This window comes from Anser brachyrhynchus (genome assembly GCF_964034855.1).
Source record: "Anser brachyrhynchus genome assembly, chromosome: 1".
NCBI lineage: Eukaryota > Metazoa > Chordata > Aves > Anseriformes > Anatidae > Anser > Anser brachyrhynchus.
In genome coordinates, this window is record NC_137694.1 from 116,973,144 (window position 1) to 117,000,207 (window position 27,064).

The 27,064-nt window shown below is 39.3% G+C and overlaps 1 protein-coding gene across 7 annotated transcripts in view; it reads right to left on the reverse strand.

Moving 5' to 3' along the window:
• Nucleotides 1-1,649: 1,649 nt before the first annotated feature.
• The window catches only part of DSCAM (DS cell adhesion molecule), a 473,116-nt gene continuing 447,701 nt past the window's right edge, over nucleotides 1,650-27,064 (reverse strand). For 5 of the 7 annotated variants that reach the window (XM_080576586.1, XM_080576585.1, XM_080576587.1 and 2 more), the window contains 3 exons: nucleotides 24,663-24,860; nucleotides 20,150-20,452; nucleotides 1,650-2,593 (listed from right to left, as the gene is read on the reverse strand). In XM_080576586.1, the coding sequence (XP_080432712.1) occupies nucleotides 2,253-2,593; nucleotides 20,150-20,452; nucleotides 24,663-24,860 (842 nt within the window). In that variant the 3' untranslated portion in view covers nucleotides 1,650-2,252. Of the gene's footprint in view, nucleotides 2,594-20,149; nucleotides 20,453-24,662; nucleotides 24,861-27,064 lie in introns of those variants that run through there. The other 2 variants (XR_013945106.1, XR_013945107.1) reach the window with 1 other exon arrangement.

The window sequence follows — 27,064 nt, forward strand, 5'->3', positions numbered from 1 at the left end:
TTCTGTGATTCTGTGATATGAAAATGGCCTGAGCACAAAGTCCTGAACACTACTGATAAAATACACTTTTATATGTAAGTGCAGTAGTGATGTCTCAGCCAGCTAAAGCTGCGCACACTGGAAAGACTCTTGTGGGAGTCAGAAATAATTGGATTGCCTGAAAGTCAGATCTCCAATAAAAAATTATCTTTCTATGTAGTTTTTCAAGGGGAAACAGTAAAATAAATTTCTCTCTGTATGCTTAAATTAGGTTCTTATCAAGAAAATATTTCACCATGAAATAAAATAAATCATCAAAGCTAGTAAATAACCTTTTTTGAACACTTTTTTTTTTTTTTTTCATTCTGTGTGGAAATACTTCATGGGCAAACCTTAATTCTTTATTATTCTTAGTATACATAGGCAAAAGGTTGATTATATTTTTTGTTGTTTTTTGTTTGTTTTAAAATTTGCTTTATCACCATATCAGTCAAATAACTGGACTAGATGGGAAATACTTCCTTATTTGAGTGAGATCTCAGCAGTTCTTGGTAGGTCTGTAAGAATTACATACCTTAAAGACATCTTCATTTGGCTTCTTCTGTAGGACTTGCCAGAAATTTAGCACTTAGGCTTAACAGAACTAAGGACGCAAATGCAACTTGATTCATTTCAAGACACTTAAGTACTTTGCTAAGTTAGTGCCATTATAACAACATAATTGCATTAATAATAGTAATGAAACAATTATACATAACTGCATTTTTCTATTTTAAAACAACCTGAACTGAGCATAGTGCAGAAATGTTTGAATTAGCAGTGCCCACACTGTCAGCAACCAGGGAAACTGCATGATTTTCCCAGTGTGCTGAAGCTAACTGGGTTTTATTCCTTTCAGACCCCATTTAATATTTCCAGATAGTGCTGAACAGTGTGTTCATACGGGCACTAATTTGGGATGCTCCACACCATATTCTCTTGATCAGGGCACAAAAAGGTAGCCAGAACACACACAAAGAGGCACTTAGCAAGACAGGTCAAACGTTGTGTTAAAATGAGTATTCAATCATTTATACTTCTTATAAAACAAGCAGGATTACTTCTCATATAATCAAAAGATGCAATAAAGTAATATGAGCTGGCAGCTCCCCTGTAAAAAGATTTTTTTTCCTCCAAAGAAAGCCATGTTGGTCTTCAAACTAGAATAACTTTTTCCTCCCTTTTCTCCTATTATGGGAAAAGCTGCATTTTTTTCCCCAATCCTTACGTAAGCAACTCATTTGTGTGAGCACAGCTCCCAAATGGAGCCTCCCAGAGATCCATCCCCAGGGAGTAAGTAAAGTAACGTCAACACATTTCTTCTGATCCAAAATATACTGAAGCGAAATGAAAGCCTCCTGGTTTCAGATGAAGGGAGTGCAGGGTCTAGGTTAGTTTGATGGGGAAGAGGCTACATTTGTGCTGTTCTGGCTCTCTGCCCCTGGGTAGCAAAAATGCTGTGGGAGAGTGAACCCCATTTTTATTTTATATAGATTTTTGGAAGGCATGACCCCACTTGCCTTTGCTGACCAAGGTACAAGAATACAGTGTTCAGAGGACAGTACTAAAATGGTTATTATGTTTAGGGAAAGCCAAGTACAGCAGAAGTCAATGGAAGCAGACGTCACAAATAAAGGCAGAAGACCCTTTTATTTCGCATAGACAAAATGCAAAGAGTGTCTCATTAAATTAATATTTAAAAAAAAAATCAGTCCCCTCACTCCACTGACATCACTCATCCTAATTAACAACAAAAAAAAAAGAACAATCAAGGACCCATTTTCTAATTAAAAAAAAAAAAGTGCAAAACATGACAAAAGACTTTTTGTTTTCCCATGTTCCTGTTAAATTCACAAATAGGGTGATTTTTTAAAGTGATTTTTTTTTCCCTTTTTAATCTTGTCTGATGGAACTTCCAGTTAAAATGTTTCAGTTAAGTCTCCATGCACTTCGTAGAAAATCAGTAAAAACACAAACGTTTGTGAAGATCAGAAAACTGGACTCTTTTACCCAAAAATTCAGATGTCCAGTCAGATGAAGCTCACACTCAGACAGAAAAAAAGCAAGAGAGTCTTTGCACTGTCTGTCGCTCATATTATTTTTTTTTTGTCAAATATTTTGGCAATCTTCTTCTTTAATTATAAATATTGGAATTCAATAAAAAAAAGGTAGCTTTCATTGGATTTTTTTTCAGTGTAAATATTTACAGCCACTGTCCAGCCATGCTCTTTTTGTTATACCAGGGTGTAAGATTTTGCGTAGGGGTTGTTTCCTTTCAAGTGGCCCCGGGAGTCCAGCAGGGATTCTTGGGAGCTGCTCATTTTCGCTGCCTGTCCTAGCTCAGCTCCTTCTCGCTGAGGTAACGTTGCCACAGCACCAGGTTGCCATGACTGGACGTCTCTCGTGGAGGATGCCTCCATGGGGATCGGCTCCAGGACAGTGGGGCGCTTCAAGGTTCGGCTTTTCTGTGGCTCCAAGCAGGCTTGCCCCAAACCCAGGTCTCTGCTCGCGCCCTGCACGCCACGGTTCAACAAAAAGTCCATCCGGAGGTACGGTGGCAAATGCACGAGATCACCTGGAGAGGCAAAAGAGAAAAACACCACCTTACGTATGGTCCATGCACTGGCTGGGGGATTCAGATGGATGCATTTGGCCACCCCAGTGAAGGATCTGTAATCAACCCAGCTGCAGCATTTACAACTCATGTATCATCTCTCATCTGTTTACTATGCTGTGACCTTGCAGAGTCAAGTGTAATGGGTCAAGGAGCTCCTGTGGGCAGATCCCTAGGAGTTTGTTGTTCATATTTGCTATCATAATGGGATGATTATAGTAAGAAGCACAATATCTTTTACATGCACTCATAGCATGAAGAAGGTAAACCAAAAAGAACAGCAAGTTTTTTCTCAAATTCCTTAAACACAAGGTCTTGGTTCTCATTTCTCAAAACTTGGACAACGTGGAGTCTTGGTAGATTTCTATGTTTTATTTTCTGTTTAGAATGGAAACTTCCACAATTAATGACCCCAACCCAAAGTAAAATGCCTGACTCATTTAAAAGGGATGCAAGGATGTTAAGGCTATAGATTTAGAGATATTTCCAAATAAAACAGAAAAGCATTTTTGTCATAACATTTTCCTGCCATCCATCATCATTGTGTTTAAGCCACTAATGATTTTCTACCACTAACAGTCCTATGGCCAGCAATATGCTGTTTTTTTATTTTTATTTTTATTTTTTATTTTTTTTTTGGCAATGAAATGCACTGGAGCTGGCACCCTGGCTCTTGTTTCACCCTTCTTCCTTTCTGTTTTGTATTGTCAGTACATATTCTGGTGCGAGCATGAGAAATAGGTAATACATGCAAGAAGAAGCCTTCTCAGGACCCCTTATTTATTATTTCCCCTGATTTGTGAGCATTTCTATTTGGGTTTGATGATGGCTCATACCAGATGATTTGCCTTTGCTAAGCTGTTGAGTTCCAACAGATGCCTTGGACCTGCTGTCAGGAATAAGCCACTGGTTAGCATTACCACCCCTGTATCTGCACATCTATTAGAACTGCTACAGAAATCAGTTTGACTTATTTATTCTAGCCCTGCCTGTTAGGTATTCATAAAATTGCTTCAAGAAAATGAGGGGCAATCAAGCACATAATGAAATGCATTTCTAAAAATATTTGATGGTGTAACCTCACATATTTACAAAAAAGAAAAAAAAAAACACTGTTACAGGCACAGTCAGGAACAGCATTTTCACTTCTTTACAGGCTTCTGCTGCAGGTATATAGATTCCTTCTTATGGCTGATATAAAAACCAGAGCCTTAACCACAGATGGGATGCATCCTGAATGTTTAAAGTAGAAGATTCTTGGACCTATCACTCCTGTGTCTACATGAGCTATTTACAGCTCGAGAAACTAAGGCTGACCTGTGCCAGTGGCATAAACAGTAGACCAGGAAAGCACTTCTTCGTAATAAAACAGCCTATAAAAATTTCATTTTTCCTAACCAAGCTAAAAGCTCTCCAGTGCTCTAAAATAAAACAGGTCCTTTACTGCAATTCTTACCTGGAAGACTAATAGCATCTGCTCTACCCATGATTTCAGGTCATGGACCAGGAATTGCTGAGGAGCTACATTTGGGCAGAATCACTGTTTATTCCTATAGAAATCCCCCAGGCACTGTCTGACACCGTATGCTTTATTCTAGTTGCACCTCCAACACGGATGCACAGCGCAGGGTATTTAACCCCCACAGTGCACATCTCAAGGTTAGGCTGACAACGGCAACATTCACGTAAGGTTGAGAGAGAGGGGGAGGCTTGTGCTCATAATCACACCGATTACTGCTTGAAAAATGGATTGTGGTAGCGTTAATTGGTTTTGCTCATTTACCTTATTTTCCTATAGCACATTCCACGCCAAACACATTAGGCGCATGGGGGCCAGTTCAGCTGAGACAGAAACGTGCCTGCTGCTGGGGTGAAGTACATCAGGACACAGACACACAAATTGGCAGGCACAGGGAGGTGCCCACTTGCTCTGCTTCACTACAGGCATCAAATTGAGCAGCTGTAGAGCTTGCTGCAATGACCACTCCCTGCAGGCTGCAGGGAGAAGACTCTGAGGCTGTATCTTTTGTAGCATCCTAAATAAGGAGCCTTACAGCAGCCACAGTGGTGGGCAGAGACAAGCACCTCCAGAGTGTAGGAGAGGGTGGTTGTGTCCCCATCTCTGCTTGAAAATGAAGGCAATGAGGGTCTTTGTTTGGCTGCCTCAGGCACGGGATTGCTCAGAGAGATATTGCCTCTGAGATGGCAGTGGTTTTGTTAGGCAGGAAAATCTTACAACTAACTATAATACCAAAGTATTATCTTCTCTCTTATCAGGGGAAACAAGGAGTGTTTAGAAACTGTTGGGGCCAGAAAGTAGGGTTTCTCTTGTGATCCTGTATATAATCCCCCATCAAAACACAGCAGTCCCTTTTGCCTAGCAGGTGAGGACCAGCTTTCTGTGCTGCACCTCCATCCCTGCTTCTCACAGCGATGGGCATTTTCCTGAAGATCTCTGCCATCCTGACACCCTCTGAGGCAGGCTGCACTCCTCTCACCTGGCATGTCCAATGGCACAATGCACATGGCTCCACTAAGACCGGCCAGGCCACCTCATGCACATTACCCCTTACTTTTATGCCTTGCAGTCAACTTTTTGTGAAGGAGCCAGTGCAGAGCAGCATCCGGAGCATAGCTCATTGGCAGCCTCTAGCTGTCCCCTCAGTCAGACGTTCCCGTATCTTAACACATCCCCATCTCTTGAGAGCAATGGGTATGCACGGACTATAAAAAGGATGTGTTGAACCTTACAGATATGAAGGTTGGTTTTCAAGCTGCTGTCTAGACATTTCTCACATGTAGTTAAGAGCTTCGGGCTATGTTAAAAAAAAAAATAAAATCCCCCTCCATAAATTTACACAGGAAGGCGTAGTCAATAATCTGTGTAAAAAATATGCAGTCACTTTACTGTGATTTTTTAAATGACTGGGGGCAAAGTTTCAACAGGACTATAGTAGTGAGAAACTAGAAGACGTAACTCCTTCTCCAGACCTAGATACGCAGTGCACAATCTCTGGCATCACTTAAACAGTGCACTAATAATTTGATTAGGATGTACATATTTATGTACATTTATGTAAAAAGTGCCAGTCCTACTTATAATCATCAAGAAGTATCTTTCCCTCCAACTACTTCCAAAATAAAACAAACATTTAAATTTACTGGGGAAAAAAAAAAAAAAAAGAGAATGTAACTTTTTGCTAGGATTGAAACGGTATCATAGTATTAAAGAAAGTCTTTGATTTATAAGGACTAACATGTTTCTGACTTAAAAACATAGCCCTTGAAATATAACCACAAAGCTTCACTTTTGGCATTCCTTCATCAATTCTGAAGGTGTTTTAAAGAAGATTAAAAGCCTCTTACCATATCTATATATGGAGTTATACCGTATCTATCTATATGGAGATCTATCTTACCATATCTATCTATATGGAGTTACTTGGAAAGATTTTGGTTCTCATTCTTCTGGACACAACCGTATAGATATTTTTTTGATTTCTTACTAGTCAGCTGAACAAAATTTTTTTTATTTTTTTTTTCAGGCAAAGCATTATGAAGTTTCAGGATGGTTCACTGCCTTTGATGCTCTAATTACCTCTTCTCAGTGGTGTGTGTGCCTTATTAGTAATGAAAGCAAACCTTTCAAGTGCATGAGCACTACAAATGAGCGTGTTTAATAATTCATGCATTTTGGCTTAATTAGTACAAAAATCATTCAAAAACATAATTTTATGATTTTTTTTAAAGGAAAATTTGCTGTATTTAGAAAAATAGAGTTTGTATAAAAATAATAAGCATCCAGTCAAATCCGAATGTGGCAATTTAAGCCAGAGCAACCCCGGACTTTTTTTTTCCTTTTTTTTTTTTTTTTTTCAAGTGGCCAACTCTCTAATGAATTACTTAGTATAGTACATTTAAGAAAATGATACCTTCAATAAATATTTGCAAACAAATGTTAAAAATCACTTGCCGTATTTACCAGAAACAATGCAATTTACAAAAAATGGAGTATTTTCTGAGTTAATGCATCATTGAGAAAAAAATTATATACTTTTATTTCAGTGCAGCCAAGGTGATACAAAAAGTTTTAAAAACCAGTATCTATTTTTCTTCTGGAAGTCAGCACCATGTACAGGAGGGTGTGGGATGAATTTCACAGCCTACATGAAGGAAAACATACCACTGCCTATCTTTTCTGGGATTTTATTCAAGGAAGCTATCTTGTTTGCAGAACTAAACCAAACTGGGATGCACTCTTTTCTCCCTGACGATTCACTCTTTCAAATGCTAGAAAGCTTGCATGTGTTTTTGCTTTCATCTGCTCCAGAAAATCTAACAATCTGTGCTATATTCAGTACAGAGATTATCACAGACTGTAAAAAAGATACTCTTAGCAAGTAGTCACGTGATAGCTATATGCATTTGCTGATGAATCATAACTTCTACTAAAGCAAAAGCAATTTTCCTTCACAAAGCTCCAGAACAGATCCCCTCAACTGCCTGATGAGTTTCAAGGTCTGATTGCCATGTGAAAGAAATTCCACATTGCTTGCAGTATTATTTCAGAAAAGTTTATAATGTAGGATCAGTGACTCTGACAGGATATTTTCGTTAACAAAGGTAAGAATAAGACGGGGTGAATAGGGCACTCACATGACTTACTGGAATAAGGGATTGTGTACAAAAAGCTCTTGAAGATGTCCCTGGCATGATCTCACAGGATCAGTGATCATGCCAGAACTGAATCTATACAGCCCCATCAGCACGGGTAAAGTGCCTCGCTAATGCAGTTATTTTGATTTTGGAGGCTTTCTGCCATTTGGAGTGCTATGGGGGCGGCACTTTGCAAAGTGCCACTGTGCTCAGCATCGCCTGCCTTGCCCTGTGTTTGAAGGGGAAGCGCTGGTGGGATATTGTGTTCTCATGCGAAAGGAAGCGAAGGAGACAGAGCTGCTGACAGCTAGCTTTAAGTTCAGTTTCAAGCTGATTAAAAAGTTTAGCGGGGCTTTCCAGCTCTCTAGCACAGTAAATAAATCAGTGAAATCTTTGCTAATACTCACAGGCTGGTTGCTGATACTCACAGGCTGTTTTTCAGAAGATTGCCATAGGAAAAGTGAATACTGGAAATGAAGAAAGGGTGGAAAGTTTGCAAGGCCAAGGTGAGAGGCTTGACTGAAAAAAAAAAAAAAGAGCACAAGCAGTGCTCGGAGTCTTTGCCACTTCAAAACCTGGCACACTGTTAAAAGCTAGCAGGCAGAGCTTTCTTAGAGAGCTGTAGCTTGAGCTGCAGCTGGGCTGATAGCAGCAACAACATTTCTCACAACTGCTGCTGTCAGCATGTGGAGCAGGCTCGTGCTCCCTCTCCTCCGTCTCCAGTCAGTGTGTCCGCTCCCAGCACCTGCTGAGCTTCGTGGTGCCTGCCTTGGCTCAGCATCCACTCGAAGGATGAGGTGGATGCTTGCTGGAAGCTTGGAGGATAATTTTTTTTTTTTCCCTCCTTCAATGTCTGTTCAGTGTGGAGCCACTTTCCAAATGCTCTTTATTTAATAATTATTATTTTCTCAGAAATGTTGCAGCAAAATGAAACAACTGAACAATCAAAAAGTTCAGAGGGATGCTTTAAGCAACACAGCTCCCCTCTCTGAAGCCAGTATTGATCTGTACTGGAAATGGAGGTGACGTTATCTGGCAGATGAAATAAAATCATGTCTTTACCCTGTTCAGGTTTGTGATCACATTTAGGAAACAGCCACAATACTTTAGGAAAACATGCTGATCTTCCCATTTCTAGACTGAGAAGTTGGAATCCCTTAACACACTTCTGAGTCTGTCATTTATATCTGGCAAGTTTCCCTTTTCTTTCTCCGTGAAGACTGCACACTCATTTGAAGACCTTAATTAAATGCTGCACATTGCAATCTGCTAAAACTGGCATTGTCATAAAAGCATTAACAATACCAGTTAAGTTTCACACACAAAAATAAAATCAACTGTTGCTGTTGACTACAGTCATTGCACTTACCTCATGTGAAACACCAGAATATCAGTAAAACTGTAATTCAGGAGCCAAATTTTCTGCCATTATAATTCAGAGTAGCTGTATTGATTTCAGCAAGACTATAAATTGATTTATACTTACTGGAGATTAGGTTTAAGTGACTGAAAATGATAATTCAACCTAATGTGGATCTTTTTTTTTTTAATAAGATGATTCATTTTATTTAGATTTAAGCCTTCTAATTCCAAGAAAAAGTCCTTAATCAATGTGTCTTAAAGCAAAAGCATGGCTGTTACAGTTTAACTGAGCTCACACATCTGTAATATATCAGCATAACATACTGTTCATCTGTCCAACTGGATGCCAGGAGACCTGACTATGAGATTGTTACCTAGTCTTGAAATGCCTAATGAAACAGGAACCGAAGCACTACATTTTGCTTTGTGCTCGTACAAGCAGAACTTTGGTCTCACGTATGCGGCTGCACTTGTAAAAATCTGTCAGGATGCTCAGTACCTTTCAGAAGTAACTTTACTGTTTAAGGCAAACTGCCTTATTTTTAGAGGACTCCCGACTGCTGAGCTGGGGATGTAAGGACGTAAGAAGTGATTAACTCCAGGGGCCAGATGACCTATGGAGATACCTTGTGGATGTTCAGTCTCACAGGGCAAGTGCACCTGCAGAACTGGAGCCTTTCTGCTTCGATTTAATGCAATGTCTAAGTTAAAAAAAAAACTTGTAAAATGGACCTCACCATGTAAATCAATATACTCTCTAAAACAGAAAGTTAGAAAAAATTGTCAATAAATAATGAAATGGTGATAGAAAAGCAAAGTATGGGAGCTCTCTGTTCCCATCTTTGTCTTGTCACGCAAGCTGCTTCATGCATTTTTTAAGGATGCTCTGAGACAGCCCTCTCCTGTCTGCTGGTTAAGCTAGGGGAGTGGTGCTGCAGCCCTCGCTCAGGTGCCTGTAGTTAGAAACACTGGAGTTTCAAGATGAGTTTGCTGATCCTTCTGCAGTGACCAGAAACTGTTTAATTATGCATCACTTCATCTAGGGTTAAATTGATTGTGGCTCCATGGAAAGGGGCTTCCATCACAGGTTTATTCCTGGGATATCTTGGGAACCCAGGCTAGAGAGGTGAGAAATTCGAACCATACTTATGGTTCACTGAAGTCAGTGGGAGCCACTCTGTTGACCTCAACAGGCTTTGCACCATGCCCATGACTTTACGGCTAAACCTGACCTCACCTGTGATGGGAGGCATAAGGCTCCAGTAATAGTTGTGGGGAGGTCAGGCTGCAACAAGGAAACCAATATCAGCCCTGCCCTGCTGCTCTGATGAAGATGTCTTCACGGATGGATTGCTGTAGCTTGGCCTCCTCAGGTCCATCAGTTTGAATCATCTGAGTGCTGCTGACAAAGTGCAGCATTGCATATTTTTTAATTAATCCACTGGGGCAAGAGCTCCACCTTTCACATTTAAATTAAGGATGCTGGCATGAAAAGGTAAACAATACTGAAATATGCCTATGTATACATACAGCTATGCTTTAAAAATAAGCGTAAAAGGAGCTTTTACGTGGATAGCAAAGACTATCACTACAGCCAAATTAGGAACGTATTGTTATTTTTTCTTTTCTCTAGTTACACCAGTTCTCAAATTACTTTCAATAGTCTATTAGATCTCTTCTAAATCTAAAACTACAGTAATATCTTGTGGCACAGGAGAAACTAGGAGAGCCCACTGGGTGAAGTAATTAAAAGCAAAAACACCTGTAAATAACCACAAGGACCTTAAAGCAAGGCTGGAACAGCTCTTGTCTGTATCAGAGCAATTGCTTCTGGTTACCTTGGGCGGACTGAGAGGCCTCACAGAAATCATACACACTGCCTCAACAATATAAAGATGAAATGCTTTGACATTTTCAAAATTAAAATGCTGTGAGCAGGCCAAATCTATTTTCTTTTTTAAAGTGAGATTTTTTCCATAGGCGTGGTTAATCTTCAAATCAAAACAATAAATAAATTAAATGTCAGCAAGAAAATATAATTGTGTTGTCAGACACTCCCGGTAAAGTTCCTGAGGAAGAGGTACCAGTTGTTTATCTCCTTTAACAAATAAATAAATAAAAATCTTCCTAACACCGATATCACTGATTCATAGACGACAGTTGTAAAAATAATTCAAATTACTTTTGTTGTCAGTGAATTGAGTTTAGCTTTCAGACTTTTTGTTTGCTACCTAAAATGGAATTTTCATATCATAATTGTACAGAGAGTTTGTAACTGAACAGCTGCCCTATTTAAACTCATGATTCACACTGATAGTTTCCCTTTTTGATCTCATAGTGTTTTAGCTTCTGATCTGATCCTGTTTATGTTCCGTTTTATTGTGCTGCCAAGGTTAAAAAACTTGCAGTGTGAACCTTCCTCTACAAGTCCACCAGAAGCAAGGCAATGATTGCAAGTATGTGTTCATGTCAAATTAAATGCAGAATTAAATGGGTTTCATCTCTGCAGAACATTCAGCTTTACACAGCAGAAGGAGAAAAAGCTCCTGATAGCTTCTGCAGAAATAAAAGCTGAGAGAGGATAAAGGCAATTTACTCTCATCACTAAAGTGCCATTTCTATGATAAGAAACAAATAGCACAGTCTTTTTTTTGTGACATATTCCTAGTTTTCCAACAGCATAAGAGGAAATAAAAAGAAAGTGTTCCAGGTACAAGAGAATCTAATATGATAACATTAGAAATGCTCACCTAGGGGTGTAATTTCAGCATATATCACGTATGTGTAAGTAATTATACATACAAGTTAACATGCATGTTAAAAGTATTTGCTACAGTTAGAAACATAGGCACGGAATTTTATTTTCCCCACTTAACAACAGTTCTGCCTATCTTATTGTTTTGCCACCTGCCTGTTTTGATTTGTCTCCTTATGTAGTTTTCTCAGAGCTGGACATTGGTCTCCGGTTGTGGAGCCATGTTGATGATTTCTTCATTCTATATATACACTATATATGGTATATGCATATGCATTTATCTCTCTCTCTATATATATTCCATTGCATTTGAAACCAGACAGTGCAAGTATGGAACTAAAAAAGAAAACAACCCACATGTTATCATTTCCTACTTTGCTGCAGGATTCCTGAACAAAAAATGTCAAATATAGATCCCCCCATATCTTCAAGAAATTCAGTTTTGGATCTATGAACTGCTGAACTGTACAACTCCATTTTCAGTCAATGCAGAATAACATAACATACATGGGAAAAGGAGGCAAAAAGTAAACTGGAGGCCTTAAGTCAAGGGCCCCAGCTATTAGTGAATCTCCCGTGGCAGAATTTGTATCGGATTCAGTTACTGCTGCAGCTTATAGAGTGCTGACAGCAACTTCTCCATAGAAAGCATGTCTCTAAATAGATTCCATCACTACGTTGCACTTGTCTTCATGGAGTGGAAGAGCAAAATAACTCCTTCACCCTTCAATTCATTGATCAGTGGAAAAGAGTTCACATCTTTTTATCTCAGGTTACAGGGCTGACATTGGAAATATACAGTGCTTTCTATTAACGTGTACTTCATATTTTCCTTATTGTGCTAAGCAGCTTATTTTTAGCTGTAGTGACTGAATACTGGAAAAGAAGATTTGCATCCTGAACATAAATTTTACCTTCCTCTTGGTTGTTTATAACTACATTTATGCACTGCAGGTGAGGTCCAGCCTCTATTTCAACGGCCACTTGTAAACAATTATTTAGTAAAGTGTTTTCATTCTGTAGCTTAAGAATTGTCTGTAAGCTAAGGTTTTGCCATTCAAGTCGGCAGAATGAGTTAAAGCAGCTAGAAATTTGTAAATTGGGTCAACAATGCTAACTGAGGTATCTTAAACACTGAAAGGATTTCAGTATTTGTGTCTTTTCTAGAAAACATGCAGGAGCCTTAGGGTGAAACTCACTCTACCTGACTTAGATGCCCAGCTGAAGAAACCCAGACCAAAGTGTCCACCTCTCCCTTCCCAGTGGCTGCATAAGGGGAGAGCTCACACGGTGGTACCCCTTCAAGAATTGGGTCTCTCTGGGTAACAGCTGGCCTGCACTGCTCAATAGTTTCACCTGTAGACATCACTGAAGGTGCTGATGCCCACACTTGCTTACTGAGAACTTGTCTGGGAGCAGGCCTGTCCTCTGGCTGCTGCAAGAAGGCAGTGGCTGCCTGCCAGATCTCCTCTGGGAAGGAGAGGCTGAGCAGGAGCGCTGGCAGACAGAGGATGGAGCTCTATCCTCAGGCATTAGCCAACAACCCAACGGCGGCAAGAAGAAAATGCTTCCCTTCGAGTATCAGCTTAGCAAACCGGTGCTTCTGCTTTGTAGGGACCCAGGAAAGCACTTAGCTTTCCTATCGAGCGATGTGGTTTTCTTGCCATCTTCATGGCTGTGGAATCAGTTTCAGGAAAATCTTTTTTTTCAGAGTTTGTCTGTCTGCACCTGCGTTTTTTCCTCCACCCACATGCAGGTTTCTTTATAAACTGATTCCTTTCAGCAGCTGAAAGCCTGTAGAGAAGGTTCTGGGATATAAAACCTTGGGGTCCTTTAAATAGATTCAAAAATATCTTAGTCTGATACACCCAGTGAAAGATATCTGTTCTCTAAAAGTGTATCTGAGATGCTGTTAGTCATTCAGAGTTTATCAATTAATAGGATATCCAAAGAGGAAGGGAAGAGGGATTGCCAAAATGAGATTGTTCCTTTTTTTTTTTTTTTTTTTTTAACAACGTTATGTAGAAAAATTTCTGTCTGGTTCATCAAGTCAGGCTAATCCTTAAGGATAATATCATAAAATCAGAGTATTTTCAGTGACAATTAACATCAGAAAAAAAAAATATAAAAATCTGCGGGTCTGAGTTTTGCAGCAGCACTGCTAAAGGAAGCCTTCTGCAAATTGCAAGAGACCTGATGAAATTTTCTAGATATTTCCTATTCAAGCACTGGTCATCTATTATTTCTTCTAAGTATGAATTCCATTGCCGGAGGATGCAAGCAAATGATCTGTCCACAAAAAAAAGGATATAGATAGCACTTCGAAAGCATGGAAATATCAAAAGATCGCCCAGTTAATAAGCCCAATAATTTAGTAGAGAAGGAAGGAAAAAAAAAAAAAAAAGGCTTCTTCGCTGAAACTATTACCAAGATTTAAAATTATAATAACAGAAATCTATTTTTAATAAACTCTGCTACTGCAATGTTTACTGCAGTTAAAAATAACTGTTCTGGTAACTCAATTTGTGGTTAATATTTTTGAAACTGAAAAGAAAAACAATATTGGAAATCTTTTTCAACCTCTGCAATTATCTTCCACCTTTTTACATTACAGACTTTTTGACGGCACAGTGGGAGGTAGGAAAAGTGTATATTTCTTTCTAATTTCTGTCCAACCTAGTTTCTGAATGAAATATTTGAATGACAGCTTTGGAGCATGAAGGACTGACTCATTTGTCAACCTCTCAGGTAAACTTGGGGTAGCAATTGTTGAAACCTCTCAATATTAATATGACAGTGTGCCTCAGTCTTGATCTGAAAGGCCCTAGTATATTGTTGAGATAATTGCCCAGTGTGCAAATTCCTTGAGAACCTGATCTTGCTAATGATAATTCTAGTGACAACTGTGGTGAACAATGCAACGTAAACTATGTTGATACCATTTTTATATCATGAAGAGTATTAACAGTGAACATATGTTAGGATTTCAAAAAACACTTTTCTAAAGGGTCTGATTTATCCCTTGTGTTTAAAGTACTGCTGTGCTATCTCTACTGCTCCAATTTTCTCTTATAATGTGCCTCCTGGGACACATTACCACTCTAATGGCTTACTGAGCAATGTCACCATCTCCAGTGTGTCAGCCCCATGACCTGGGCAGATCAGGTCTGCCAGCTCTGGGAAGCCCAGAAAAACTTGTGTGAAAATCTGCATCTATCTTTTCAGTTTTTAGAAACTATGCCAAAGCTGTTGTTAGACAGCAAGGCTAGTTTGATTGGTGGTTTAACATGTGAGATTCACAGTTATTATAAAGGAAAAATAACAATGTTATTGTTGATGCTGAAGAAAAACCTACAAATAATCTCATCTCTTTTCAAAGATCTGTCTATGAAGTTGTAAAGATCAGAAAGAAAGGATGCCTAAGACATGCTTTCAAAACACTGAATGTGAGAATTCATAAAAATTTCACTTTCATGCTCCATTTCTGGTAGTTATAACTTTTCAGAAGTTTAAGACAAGTGTAACTCCCAATTATTTATTTGTTTGTTTAGACTGGAGAAAAATTAATAACGCTGTCTCTATATACTTGAAAGTTTTGGTCTGGTCTCAAGACAATGATGCAGAAAACATCTTCAGCTGCTTCTACATACAGATAGAAGTAACCTCTATCATATCTAAGAAAGTCGAATGATATTCAAGGATCACTTCCTCCAAGCTCAAGAGAGGTTTCTCAAAGAGCAGGAAGTCAGGCAAAAATGCTGGGAGGCCTGCATGGATGAACGAGAGCTCCTGCCAAAACTCAGAAGAAAAAAATGAGTATACAGAGGGTGGAAACAGAGACAGGTAACTTGGGGGAAATGCAGAGGTACTGTCCAAGCATCCAGAAATGAGGTTAGGAAAGTGAAAGCCCATTTAGAGCTGAGTCTGGTTAGGGATTTCAAAAGCATCAAGAAGGGTTTCTATAAGTACATAGGTGATAAAAGGAAGACCAGGGAAAATGTGAGCCCACTACTGCATGGAGCCAGAGATCTTGTGAAAAAGGACAGGGAAAAGGCTGAGGTACTGAATGCCTTCCTTTCTCGGTTTTTAGCAAAATCCATCTTCAGGAATCCCAGGCCCCAGAGATCAGGGGGAAATGCTGAAGTAAAGAATATGCACTCTTGGTGGAAGAGGATCGGGTCAGGAAATGCTTAAACAAACTGGACATACATGAACAGATGAGCCTTAATGGGGTACACCCACAAATTTGCAGATGACACAAAATTGCGAGGAGTGGATGATAAACGAGAGGCTAGTGTTGCCATCTTGAGGGACCCAGACAGGCTGGAGAAATGGGATGAATTTCAAGAAGTATAACACAGGAAAGTGCAAAGTCCTTTGCCTGGGGCGGAACAACCCTATGTGCTAGAACATGTTAGGAGCCACTTAGCTAAAAACAAAAATAGGTTTGCAGAAAATGCCCTGGGGTTCCCAGTGGACACCAAATTGGAGATGAAGCAGAAATGTACCGTTACAGCAAGAAGGCCAACAGTATCCTGGAATGCAGGAGGAGTGCAGCCAGAAGGTCAAGGGAAATGATCCTTCCTTTGCAGCACTGCTGGAGTTCTGGGCTCCCTGCTACAAGACAGACATGGACATTCTGGACGGAGTCCAGCTAAGGACCACTGAAGATGGATGAGGGACAGTGGCATCTCTCCTATGAGGAAAAGTTGAGACAGATGGGACTGTTTAGTGTAGACAAGAGAATGATCAGGGAGGAATTTCCTATGTATAAAAACACCTCAAGGGAGGGTGCAATGAAGACAGAGACAGGCTCTTTTCAGTGGTGTCCAGTGCCAGGACAAGAGGCAATGGGCAAAAAGTGGAACACAGGAGGCACTGACTGAACACTAGAAAACATGTCCTTACTGTGCAGGTGATAGAACACTGGCACAGGTTGTCCAGAGAGGCTGTGGAGTCTCCTTCATTGCAGATCTTCAAAAGCTGTTTGGGCATGGTCCTGAGCAAGTGGCTCTAGGTGGCCCTGTTTAAGCATGGGATTGGACCAGGTGACCTTCAGAGCTCTCTTCCAGCCAGAACCATTTTGTGATTTTGTGATGCATTAACTTCAGCTGATATGTAGGGACATGTACTACAGCACAATAGGCTTGGCAGTCTGAGTTATAAAAGAATAACCATGCCAAATATTTAGATCATTCTGAAGTCATGGTGCATATCTCAGATTTAGTATGACAAAATTGCTTCATTGCCATATTTGCTAGTTACTGCGTCATTAGGCATGATTACTCTGTTTTTCTTTATAAGTATAGTATTATTTTTTCATGGCATAATCCATGCTTTTTTTGCCTCTAATGTCTGAGCTGACTTCATGAAACTGATTCTTGTTTCCATAAACCAAACATCAAGAAAAAGGAGCAGAAATCCAGGAGAAGTCAGAAGCAGTTCTGACTGCTAACCTGAGTGCATATCTGCGGTATCAACTAACTAGAAGGGAAAAGGTCTGTAAGACTTGCATTGAGCTAGAATATGAGGCAGCCAACTATTACACATTACTAATTGCAGAAACAGAGTAGTGCATACTGTGAAGAAGTTCGGAAAAGACAGTTGTAATTCATAGTTATAGTGCTGGAAATGATCAATTACTAAGCTTTCCTGGACATTTGATGAGCCATCAAATTTAATTCAAGGTGATGGAGCGAACGAAGACACAAAAGTTTTGATTCAATTTCTGAATGAAAATGGTGGGGAAGTTGGGAACATCAAACCAGGCTGATGTCAACCCCTGGAATATAAGCCATTGAATCTTGATGACCATCACCACCCCCACCCACCCCCTTTTTCCCCCCCTGCAAACAAAGAACATTCAAGCTCCCTTCTCCTTATAATTAATCTCAACATGGAGTGACCTGAGGTTTCTAATACTGCTGGATAAAGCAGATTGTTGGATGATCAGGCTTGACCAAATAGGCACAGAACTGTCCTGTGAAATGTTGAGCAAAAGCAAGAAAGGAAACAGTGACATGAGCTAGGATGCCTTCAGAACCTCACAGGAAGGTCTTCTGAAACCAAACCTCAAATTGTAACTTTTTGCTTGCTCACCCCAAACACTTATGGTAGCAACAAGGTAAGAAACAGGTGCTGTTACAGCTGAAAAAGTCTTTAGAAATCAACTCCATCATTACCTTTCTTGAGTAAAGTTGTATCTTTACTATTGGCTAGTTTTAAAATGACCTGTTTACCAAACTAATTTTTTATTACTGTCTTTCTGAGACAGAATAGTTGGAGATTATTTTGCAAAACAAAAACTCTTTATTGCAGAACTCTAAACCTTTATTGCAACCATGAAAGTTGCTGCAGGTAGCATTACAAGAAGTTTTAAAAGTGAGGTAAGAAATTAGGAAAGGGAAGGCATAATTTATTTAAAGTGACATTGTTCAAGAAAGAGAGAGAGTTGGGTAAGAAGAAAAGCAAGCACCATCAAAATAGGTAAAAGATATCTTGAAATAAAAAACTGACTTCAAGGAAAAATAAAGATGGGCTAAAGGAGCATAGTCAGTGTTTAATTTCAGATGTTATCTGCTTTATCTGTTTTATGTCTCTCTCTCTTTTTTTTTTTTTTTTTTTTATTTCTTGTCCCTGTTCCCGAATGTACAGGTTACTTTGATCAGTTATGTTTGAATTATGAAGAACTTCTGCAGAATTTCTGAAGTGGTGGGTGAAAGAATAAAGATGCCCTGTAAGTCCTTCCTGACTGATTTTGAACACTAAACATATTGGTCTGTCTGCTACTACTGACAATTCTCTTTGCCAATATGTTTTGTTCAAAGCCCCTCATAAAGTATCCTTTAATAATTTATCATTCAACAATTATGGGCCAATATTTAAGGTGTTCCACTGGAACATTACATTTATTGTCAAGATATTGAAACTAATTATTCAGTTCACAGAATATTTCATTTTCTTACTGCAAGGTAAAGCTTAATGCCAGTCATGAATAGCAGGTACAAATTAAAAGTCAAACCATTTAACAGACAGAGTAAAGATGACTAGAAGTGTGTAGATCGCTAGAGGATCTTTGATGATATTCCAACACCAGAAGCTTTTAACTTAAGCCTGGGTACTAAATTTTAGTGCAGTATGCCCCTAAGAAAATCATCTTTATGTGAATAATTAGAATATTTCCAAATACTAAATATACATAAATAATGTATATGGAACATGAAAGGAAGAGAGTAAACTATTTGTTAAAGAAATTATGAAAATGTTTTTTGACTGACTGGAAAGAGAGGACTGCAATTTTGACCTAGCTGTGAATGCAGATGCTTCCCTTCAGCAGAACAAGTACAAATATTTATCTTTTTTTTTTTTTTTTTTTTTAGCTAGGAGTGAAAGTTATTTCTATCTTTATCTATTTTTACAGCTTCTGGGTATGTGGTTCTACTCTGTGACTACAGAGAAATCAGTCATTTCTCTCACTATATTATTTCCTACTTATTTTCCCTCTTATCTATTTGTATGATACAGTAATTTCCTGCCTTGTCTATTATAACTTCCTATCTTCTGCTTGGTTTTGTTCTTCCCATGTTCTACTTTTAGCCTTCTCTTCTGAAATCTTTTATGCCTTTTTTTTTTTTCCTTCCAATGTCAGGTCCTACTTTTGAATGACCTTCCTAATACCATTGGCTATCTTCATTCCTCTGTCCCCAGAACAACTGCTTCATTTTATAGTGTATACTAAGCAAAAGTCTACTGATTACTTTCTTTGTGTATAAGTATCTCCATCCACAGTCGCAAATGTATATACAAAATAAAAATAAAATAAGAGAAAATACAATACGATACAATAAACCATGTTTTCAGTAAGCACACAAATATTATTTCATCTTTTTCCCATTTGAATCTTTCTCCACAATGTCACGTCATGTATTCTCTAAGAAAGATTGACAAAGATTTTGCAATATACTTGATATCAGAATATCACAAATAATCTACCTATGCTATTGTAAATTAGGGTATCACTAAAAATAGTATTCTTCTTGAACTAGAAATTTGATTGAGACCAGTAGATGGATGTCCCTAAGATACCTTCAGTCAGTTTGAAGTTGGAGTAGGGTTTAAATTTGTCTGAAGGTATAAAATACCATATCCCCTGAGCTATTGCATTGTCTTCATTTTCTTTGCTTTTATTTTCCCTCCTTTAGATAATCCTGACTTGATATTTGGAGATGTCAAAGAGAGAGTATAACAGCTGAACAACATCACCAAAAGGATATTACATTTTCTCCAAGCTACAAGGCAGAAGGGATAGTACATCTTCTACAATCTGTCTTCATGAAGTGTTCTGATAGCAAATTTTGCCCTCATGCAGAAATTATTGCTGTAAGACATGTTTTATTAGTGGGTGGTTGGAGTTGGAGATGGGCATATGAACCCCCATATGGTCTTTTTTAGCCCAGAAGGGTTTATTGCCTGATGGCTGCAGCTGTAGAGGAATGGATTTATTGGCCTAGATTGTGCCTTTCTGTTCCTAAATTTCCAGATTCCTTCTTTATCTGTATACTGGAGAATATACTCACTTAAATTTTATATTATCTGGGATAAAAAGCAATTATCTCTGTAAGTAATTACATGATATATTGCGCACCTTCTTTCTTCCTTGTGATATAACCTGTCCTGTTAACCAGTCTAGGCACGGGGTGAAATGCTTACCCCCAAGGACCAAAATGTTACCTCTAATGTCTCACCTGGCCGATGTGCCTTTGGAACTGCCATGTTCATCACTCGCCCTCCATCCTGAGGTTTGGGGGGGGACGCAGTAAACCTGCAAATCCCCGACTCTGACGGCGTGCTTGAGGTCAGACTGTCTGTGTAGTCATTAGTCCCTGCCGTGAGCTGCTCTGACGACGTGTCTGATATGAAGCATTCTGTAATGGTGAACTTGGCATGTCTCAGCTGCTCTTCCATTTTTGCATGCTCATATGCTCTTGCTAGCTCTTCATATGTTGAGGAGGCACTTTCTGTGGAGACCATGCTGCTTCTTGCTCGATCTAACCAACCAAAAGATAAACAGTGGGAGAAAGAAAATGTCTGTACAATACTTTCTGGAAGAAGACAGAAAAGCATGACAGTGTTTCTTAATAAAATGCAGAAGCCTTGAAATTATCATGGTGATTTGAATAAATCTGCTTTGCTTTAAATGTCTCTACAATTTTAAGTTTAGTCAGTTGCTTGATAATTAGAGATAATCTAAAGTGAAGTCTTATTCTGCTAGCAGCATTATGTGGCTTAACATTAACTTCATAGTTTAGAAAAAATAACCTTTAATGCATGGAAAAGGTTTCTTTTCTTTTCTTTCCTTTTTTTTTTTTTTTTTCAAAAAATAATTTCTCTGAAAGTTAAATGCTTTAAAAATGTTAGAAGCCCACAGAACAGATTTAGTAAAAACAGGAATAGTTTCTTAACATTCTCCTTTCAATGAATCTCACAGATATTTCTGAGAGGTGACTTCTGAGTGGAAAAGTGTTTTTTTTTTTTTGTATCTGTTTCATCCTTTTTCTTAATCTTTTTTTTTTTTCTTTTTATGTTTTGAGAAATCCCTGAGAACAAAGGTCAAATATAAAGGCAGTGACTGATACACTTATGTCTGGTCTAGATGCCAACTGAAATATTAACTCATTTCATATAGAACAAATGGTCTTAAGAAAGCAATATTGTTTAGTAGCTACCAGTCTGCAGTGATTCAAGAGCTCTTTTAAATGCTGCTGAAGTTAATGGGGGCTTCATATTTGACTCATGGGCTATTGTGACCTAGAAGCTGTTGTTTCTGCTGATGATTTTCTAAGAACTTCAATATTTTTAAACAAGCACTGTTACTGAAGATGTAAATGGCAACTGATACACTAAAAACATTCTGGAAACACAACACTGGTTTCTGCACAGTTAAGGAGTCAAATCACTGGTCAGTTGCACCCATTGCACTTTTACTTCAATAGGCTGGAAGAGCATAGGTCTTTCAAAAGTTCCTTAGGAAGGAGTCATGTTTCCTTATAAGATCCGTACAATTCCAGACATTATTGGCGATGTTCCATAAGCAGGCTTAATGTAATAGCTAATTCATAAAAATGGGACTTCTATGGCAGCCAGAAGCAACTATGTTGTTATTGCAAACCTTTATCTTTTTTATTGTATGCTAGGATCCTTGCACCAGTTTTCATAGAATGAAAAGAACACTTTGTAAATAGGTCCATACATTATTTAAAATGACAAGTGATTCAACAATATGCTGTAACTTGCTTAAGATTTTGACCTGGACAGAACTTAAGACTTTTAGTTTTTTGTTTTTTTTTTTTTTTTTCCCTCCCCACTCCTCTCACTCTCCCAGAAACATCATTCTCTTTCTCCATTTGATTTGTAAATCAGACCAAAACAATGTCTTTCAATTTATTTATATTTTTTTCATCAACTGGAAGCTACTGGAAGGCTGCTGTTTGCCAGCGGCATGAAGCAGTGTCTATAAACACTGATGGTCATGTAGAGCTCTCAGTTTGGTCCATGAAGATCAAGACTTGCAGTTTCTCATATCCCATGTCCTGGGGTGACTATTCCAGGAAGGATCTGCTTGAACACCTACTTTAGACTAGCTAAAAGTTCAGGGTGAATGTGAAATTTAGTTTCATCATAATTTTTCTAGTGACATCTAGTTAGAACATTTTTAATTATTTAGAGCTATGAATGGCTGCAATGCATTTCTACTGAGCTTAAAAAGTACTACCTTTTAAACCCGGAATAATTTCTATATGAAATGCTAAATTCTGCCAAATATCAACTGCATCAATAAGATTCAGAAATCTCAACACCATATTGGAAAAGGGATCAAAGGCTCTAAGGGGTGCTGATTGATGCTCACCTGAACATGAGCTGGCAGTGTGCCCAGGTGGCCAAGAAGGCCAATGGCATCCTGGCTTGTATCAGGAATGGTGTAGCCAGCAGGAACAGGGAGGTGATCGTCCCCCTGTACTCTGCTCTGGTGAGGCCACACCGCAAGTACTGTGTCCAGCTTTAGGCCCCTCAGTACAAGAGGGACATCGAGGCCCTGGAGCATGTCCAGAGAAAGGCTATGAAGCTGGTGAAGGGCCTGGAACCCATGTCCTATGAGGAGCAGCTGAGGGAACTGGGGTTGTTTAGTCTGGAGAAGAGGAGGCTCAGGGGAGACCTTATTGCTCTCTTCAGCTACCTGAAAGGAAGGTGTGGGGATTTGGGGGGTCGGCCTCTTCTCACAGGTAACTACTGATAGGACTAGAGGGAATGGCCTCAAGTTGTGCCAGGGGAGGTTTAGGTTGGAAATGAAGAGACATTTCTTCTCAGAAAGAGCAGTCAGGTGTTGGAACGGGTTGCCCAGGGAAGTGGTGGTGTCGCCATCCCTGGGGGTGTTCAAGGAAAGGTTGGACGTGGTCCTTAGGGACATGGTTTAGTGGGTGACATTGGTAGTAGAGGGATGGTTGGACCAGATGATCTTGGAGGTCTTTCCCAACCTTAATGATTCTATGATTCTATTATTAGTTCAACTGATTCTTGAACACATTATTTGGCTACATCTACTGTGATGTTTATTTGGAAATTTTAAACATCTGAAGCATTTAGATTACACTGATTCTATACTTTCCCCAGAAATGAAAATGCATAATACAGCTACGTTTTGCCACAAGAAATCCTTTCTTGAGCACGGTCTACACATTACTATCAATTACATAAATCACTGTGTGTTCAAAGGCAGGCACAGAGTAGGAAAGTAGCCATGCTAAAATATACATTATGAAGTATGCTTACAAAATTGCATGTAGTTTGTCAATTAAACCAGACAGCAAATTAAATTCCCTACCTTTTGCCATACTCACTGGAAAATAACCTTGGGAGATGAAATATTAGAACATGTGCAACCACACCTGAATAATCAGGAATGTCTATAATAAGAGTTTCTGAGATAACATCTGATATTCATATTTATATCTGTATAGGTGTTAGAACAAATCCTTAAAACCTCATGATCCTTCTACCTGAAAAAATCAGGAAGAAGTTCATTAACTGGCTAGAGGTATCTGTTGAATGGCGTTACCTTGTGAAGACAACATACAGGTCTGCAAGTTTAAGAGAATGAATTATGAAAAGATGAGCATTTCAACCTATAAATTACACGTTGCAAGGGAAGTCAGATGCCTGTTCTTACAGAGAGAATAAAAGCAGTCATATTAGTTCTCATGGTGAAAGGTGAGTTACACCTACTGCTCTTTCTCTAAAGGACACACCTGCCTCACACAACCCATGCTTTTCCTTCCAAATCAGAACAGAAGATAGGCAATTTCTTCTGAGGAAGCCATTGTATGCCCAGATTCATTTCTGTCAGGCATACCTTGAAAGCTATTTTATCTTTCTTCAAGTGTAACCTTTATTAGATTTGCTTCGTGACTACTCTTCTGCTTAGTCATTTACTCATTTATTCACCATATTTTTTTGTCACTTGTTCAGTGGAGGGCAGAAGGAGAAAGCTTTATCTTTCTGTTACAATTGGGTTTATAATGTGAAGACATCAAGGAGAGATGAAGACTGCAGGCAGAATATGTATTCAGTGTCTCCCCACTTACCATCTAGAGGAAAAAAGCCTACGTTGTTTCTGAGGAAAATCAGAGCTAACTGCTACTATATTCAGTGCTATGAATGGATTTTGGTTTGGACTCAAATTACAGACATTCCCGTCTCTCTCTCTCTCTCTCTTTTTTTTTTTTCCTGCTTAGAATATCCCTACGAACACAGTACATTACTGGAAAAAGGAAAAAACAAAACGAAAAAAAAAAACACCTTACCTCAGTGTAGCTCAAACCTTAAAACATTTCCACCTTTGACCAAGATATACTGTAGGCTGCTAATACTGCCCCTTCCTGGTCAATGACATTTCATGCAGCAAATTCTTCTACTTCTTCCTTCAGACACAGGAAATACAGAGTTTTGGCTACCAGAAGAATACCATATCTTTCAAAGGACTCCAGTATGCATGTGTCATGAGAAAGTAAGGGCACAGTATTTGTTATCATTGGAATTATATGCATTTGTGGCAACTATTATAAATAGCCTACTGAAAAAACACCCTGGCCAGGAATAAATAGCAGCACCTAAGCATCAAACAAAGTATATTGAGGACCAAGAAGGTTAATCCAGCTACTGCCGACCCAGTTTTGCTGAGCAGCCCTGCAGAGAGACCTGTACCTGTGTCCTGTGAGGGGCTGACACTGTAGCTGTCGCTTTCCTTGTCCACGGATCCTGCTGGCCTGGGGGTGGGAAGCCTCCAGTCTGTGGTGAGGGTATGAGCTGATATGGTGGGGTGAGGTCTGTTGAGGGTCCACTGACTAGCATAGCGGTTGCGAGCTGTGGGTCCGGTTTTGGCACTCCTCCTTGTGGTAGGATCTGTGATGGATAACAGAGTGTCTTTGCCATTAGGCTCTTGAATAGACAAGGAAACAAGCCCTGTCAGGAGGGACTGGCCACTCATTTTGGTTAAAAAAGAACACAAAACATTCTTTGGGGGAAAAAAAAAAGGGTAAAAGCACTTTCTTTAAATACCCTCTTTCTAATAAAAATGGAGCAGCTGAAGAACTGAGCCAGCCTCCCATTGACATGTTCATTAATCCGACACAACCAGTTCTTCAGCAGCAAAGCCACTCTAAGATGTGAAACAGCATGTGGCAAACAGACCTGGTCAGGGATTTCACACCACATCTCAAGTGAATTCTCAGGTAAATTATCCGTGTACGTGCCCTCAGAAACCCCCCAAAACAGGCACTTGCTCTCAGTTTGTAAAAATATGTGCTTAGAACTGTGGTGGCATAGTTTTCTATTCCAGCCATTTCACTAATACTTTTATCATATTATGCTGTTAATCAGCTACAGATTTTTTTTTTTTTTAATAAATAGTCAGGATGTATGATATAGCATATATTAGATCCCTCAGAGTTTCAATAGTGACAGGCTTTTAAAGATCTGACTGTTTAAAAAAACAGTAAATAAAATTTCTTAAACTTTAAAAATCATTTGTTACTTGTTTAAGTATTTTACTTTTACAACATTTTACTTTTTATTGCCCTAGAGAAAATCTGGTGACCAACTGAGTGAAAATGAACTATTGACAAAAAACATCTTCTATGATTTTGTTAAAAATAATTCTTCTGTAAAAGTGAGGCTGGTACACCCTAACAAAGCAAGTGGAATAGAAAAAAAAACACCATTATTTGGCAAACAGAAAGTGACTAAATCAGCACTGAAAGATTTCTTTTTGAAGCTTCTGAAAGGCTATTACTAACAATAGAGAGAAAAGGTATTAGAAATGAAAAATTCAAATGTATTCAAATGATCTTTGGCATTCAAATGGTGAAGTCATCAGTCTTTGAGGTAACAGACTTCAGCAGAAGCAAATTTAAAGAAAAAAAAAAAGAAAAAACAATACCTAGATAATGACTCTGAGCATTGCTTCTCCTAAGCATTCCCAGTAAGAATATGTATCCTGTTGCTTCTAACCAAGTAATTTATTTGCAAACACCAGCTATAGTCTGTTCCTTCTCATATTTCATATATTCCCCCCCCAGCAGTGGAAAAATATGAGCTGCCATTGATAATTGATCCTGCTGGTCATGCAACACATAACAGCCTCACATAGATAACACCCAAAAGCACACTTGGTACAAAGCGCCCAGTACAGACTGTCTGTGTAAACCACCCAATTGTACTGGCTGTGGAAAGTTGTCATGGGGCTGCTGCATGGCCAGAAGTGAGCCTTGTACCTGCTTCAAGGAAAGTCATGAAGGGACTGTCAGAGGGAGAGTGCTCATGGGAAAACACAGGGCACAGCGCTGGGACCGTTTGGTCTGGAGCAGAGAAGGCTTGGTGGGCAGGGATGCTCTGATGCTCTGACTCACCAGGCCTTCACTCACAATTTGGATGAGGGTAGGAGAGCCTGCTGCCAGCATGCAGGAGGTCGGTGCTAGTCCTGCTGAACATGTGCTGAGCAATAGCGCTGCACCAGCTGTGCTGCGCCTGTGTAAGGGATTTTGTAGCAGGGACTCTGCAAGGTCCACTGCCTACGTGGTGGAAAACAGCACGCATCTGGTGCTCCAGCTGTTAAGACAGCCCTGCTGTCACATGCTGGAACACAGGAGCAGAATGCTGAGGTGAGCAGCAAAAAGGTTCATGAAACAAAAGGGTTCATAAATACAAAAGAATTAGATGGCAACTTAGAAAGGGCTCTAATGGGAAATTCGGCATTCACTGTGTATGCTCAGACCAGTACCTCTGCAACCTCTGAGCCACGTGTCCTGCACAAGCAGCTTTACAAAATCTCACAGCCCAGCTTCTCTCAAAGCTACAATAGTGTCTTAAATCCAGAGAAGGCTACCTAAAAGTGTTCAACCCAGCTCTGTGCACTGCTGCAATCAGATCTTTACTAAATAACAAACGTGTTGGTGGATTTCTATTTCCAAAGCAAGGCTGGACACAGATCACACTCTTACATACAACTTAAATCCCAGCCCAATCTGAGGGAAGTCTCTCAATGACTCCAGTGGCCTGAATCACGTAACTGTACACATAAAAAAGGGAGTAGGAGTGGAAGAGGCTGG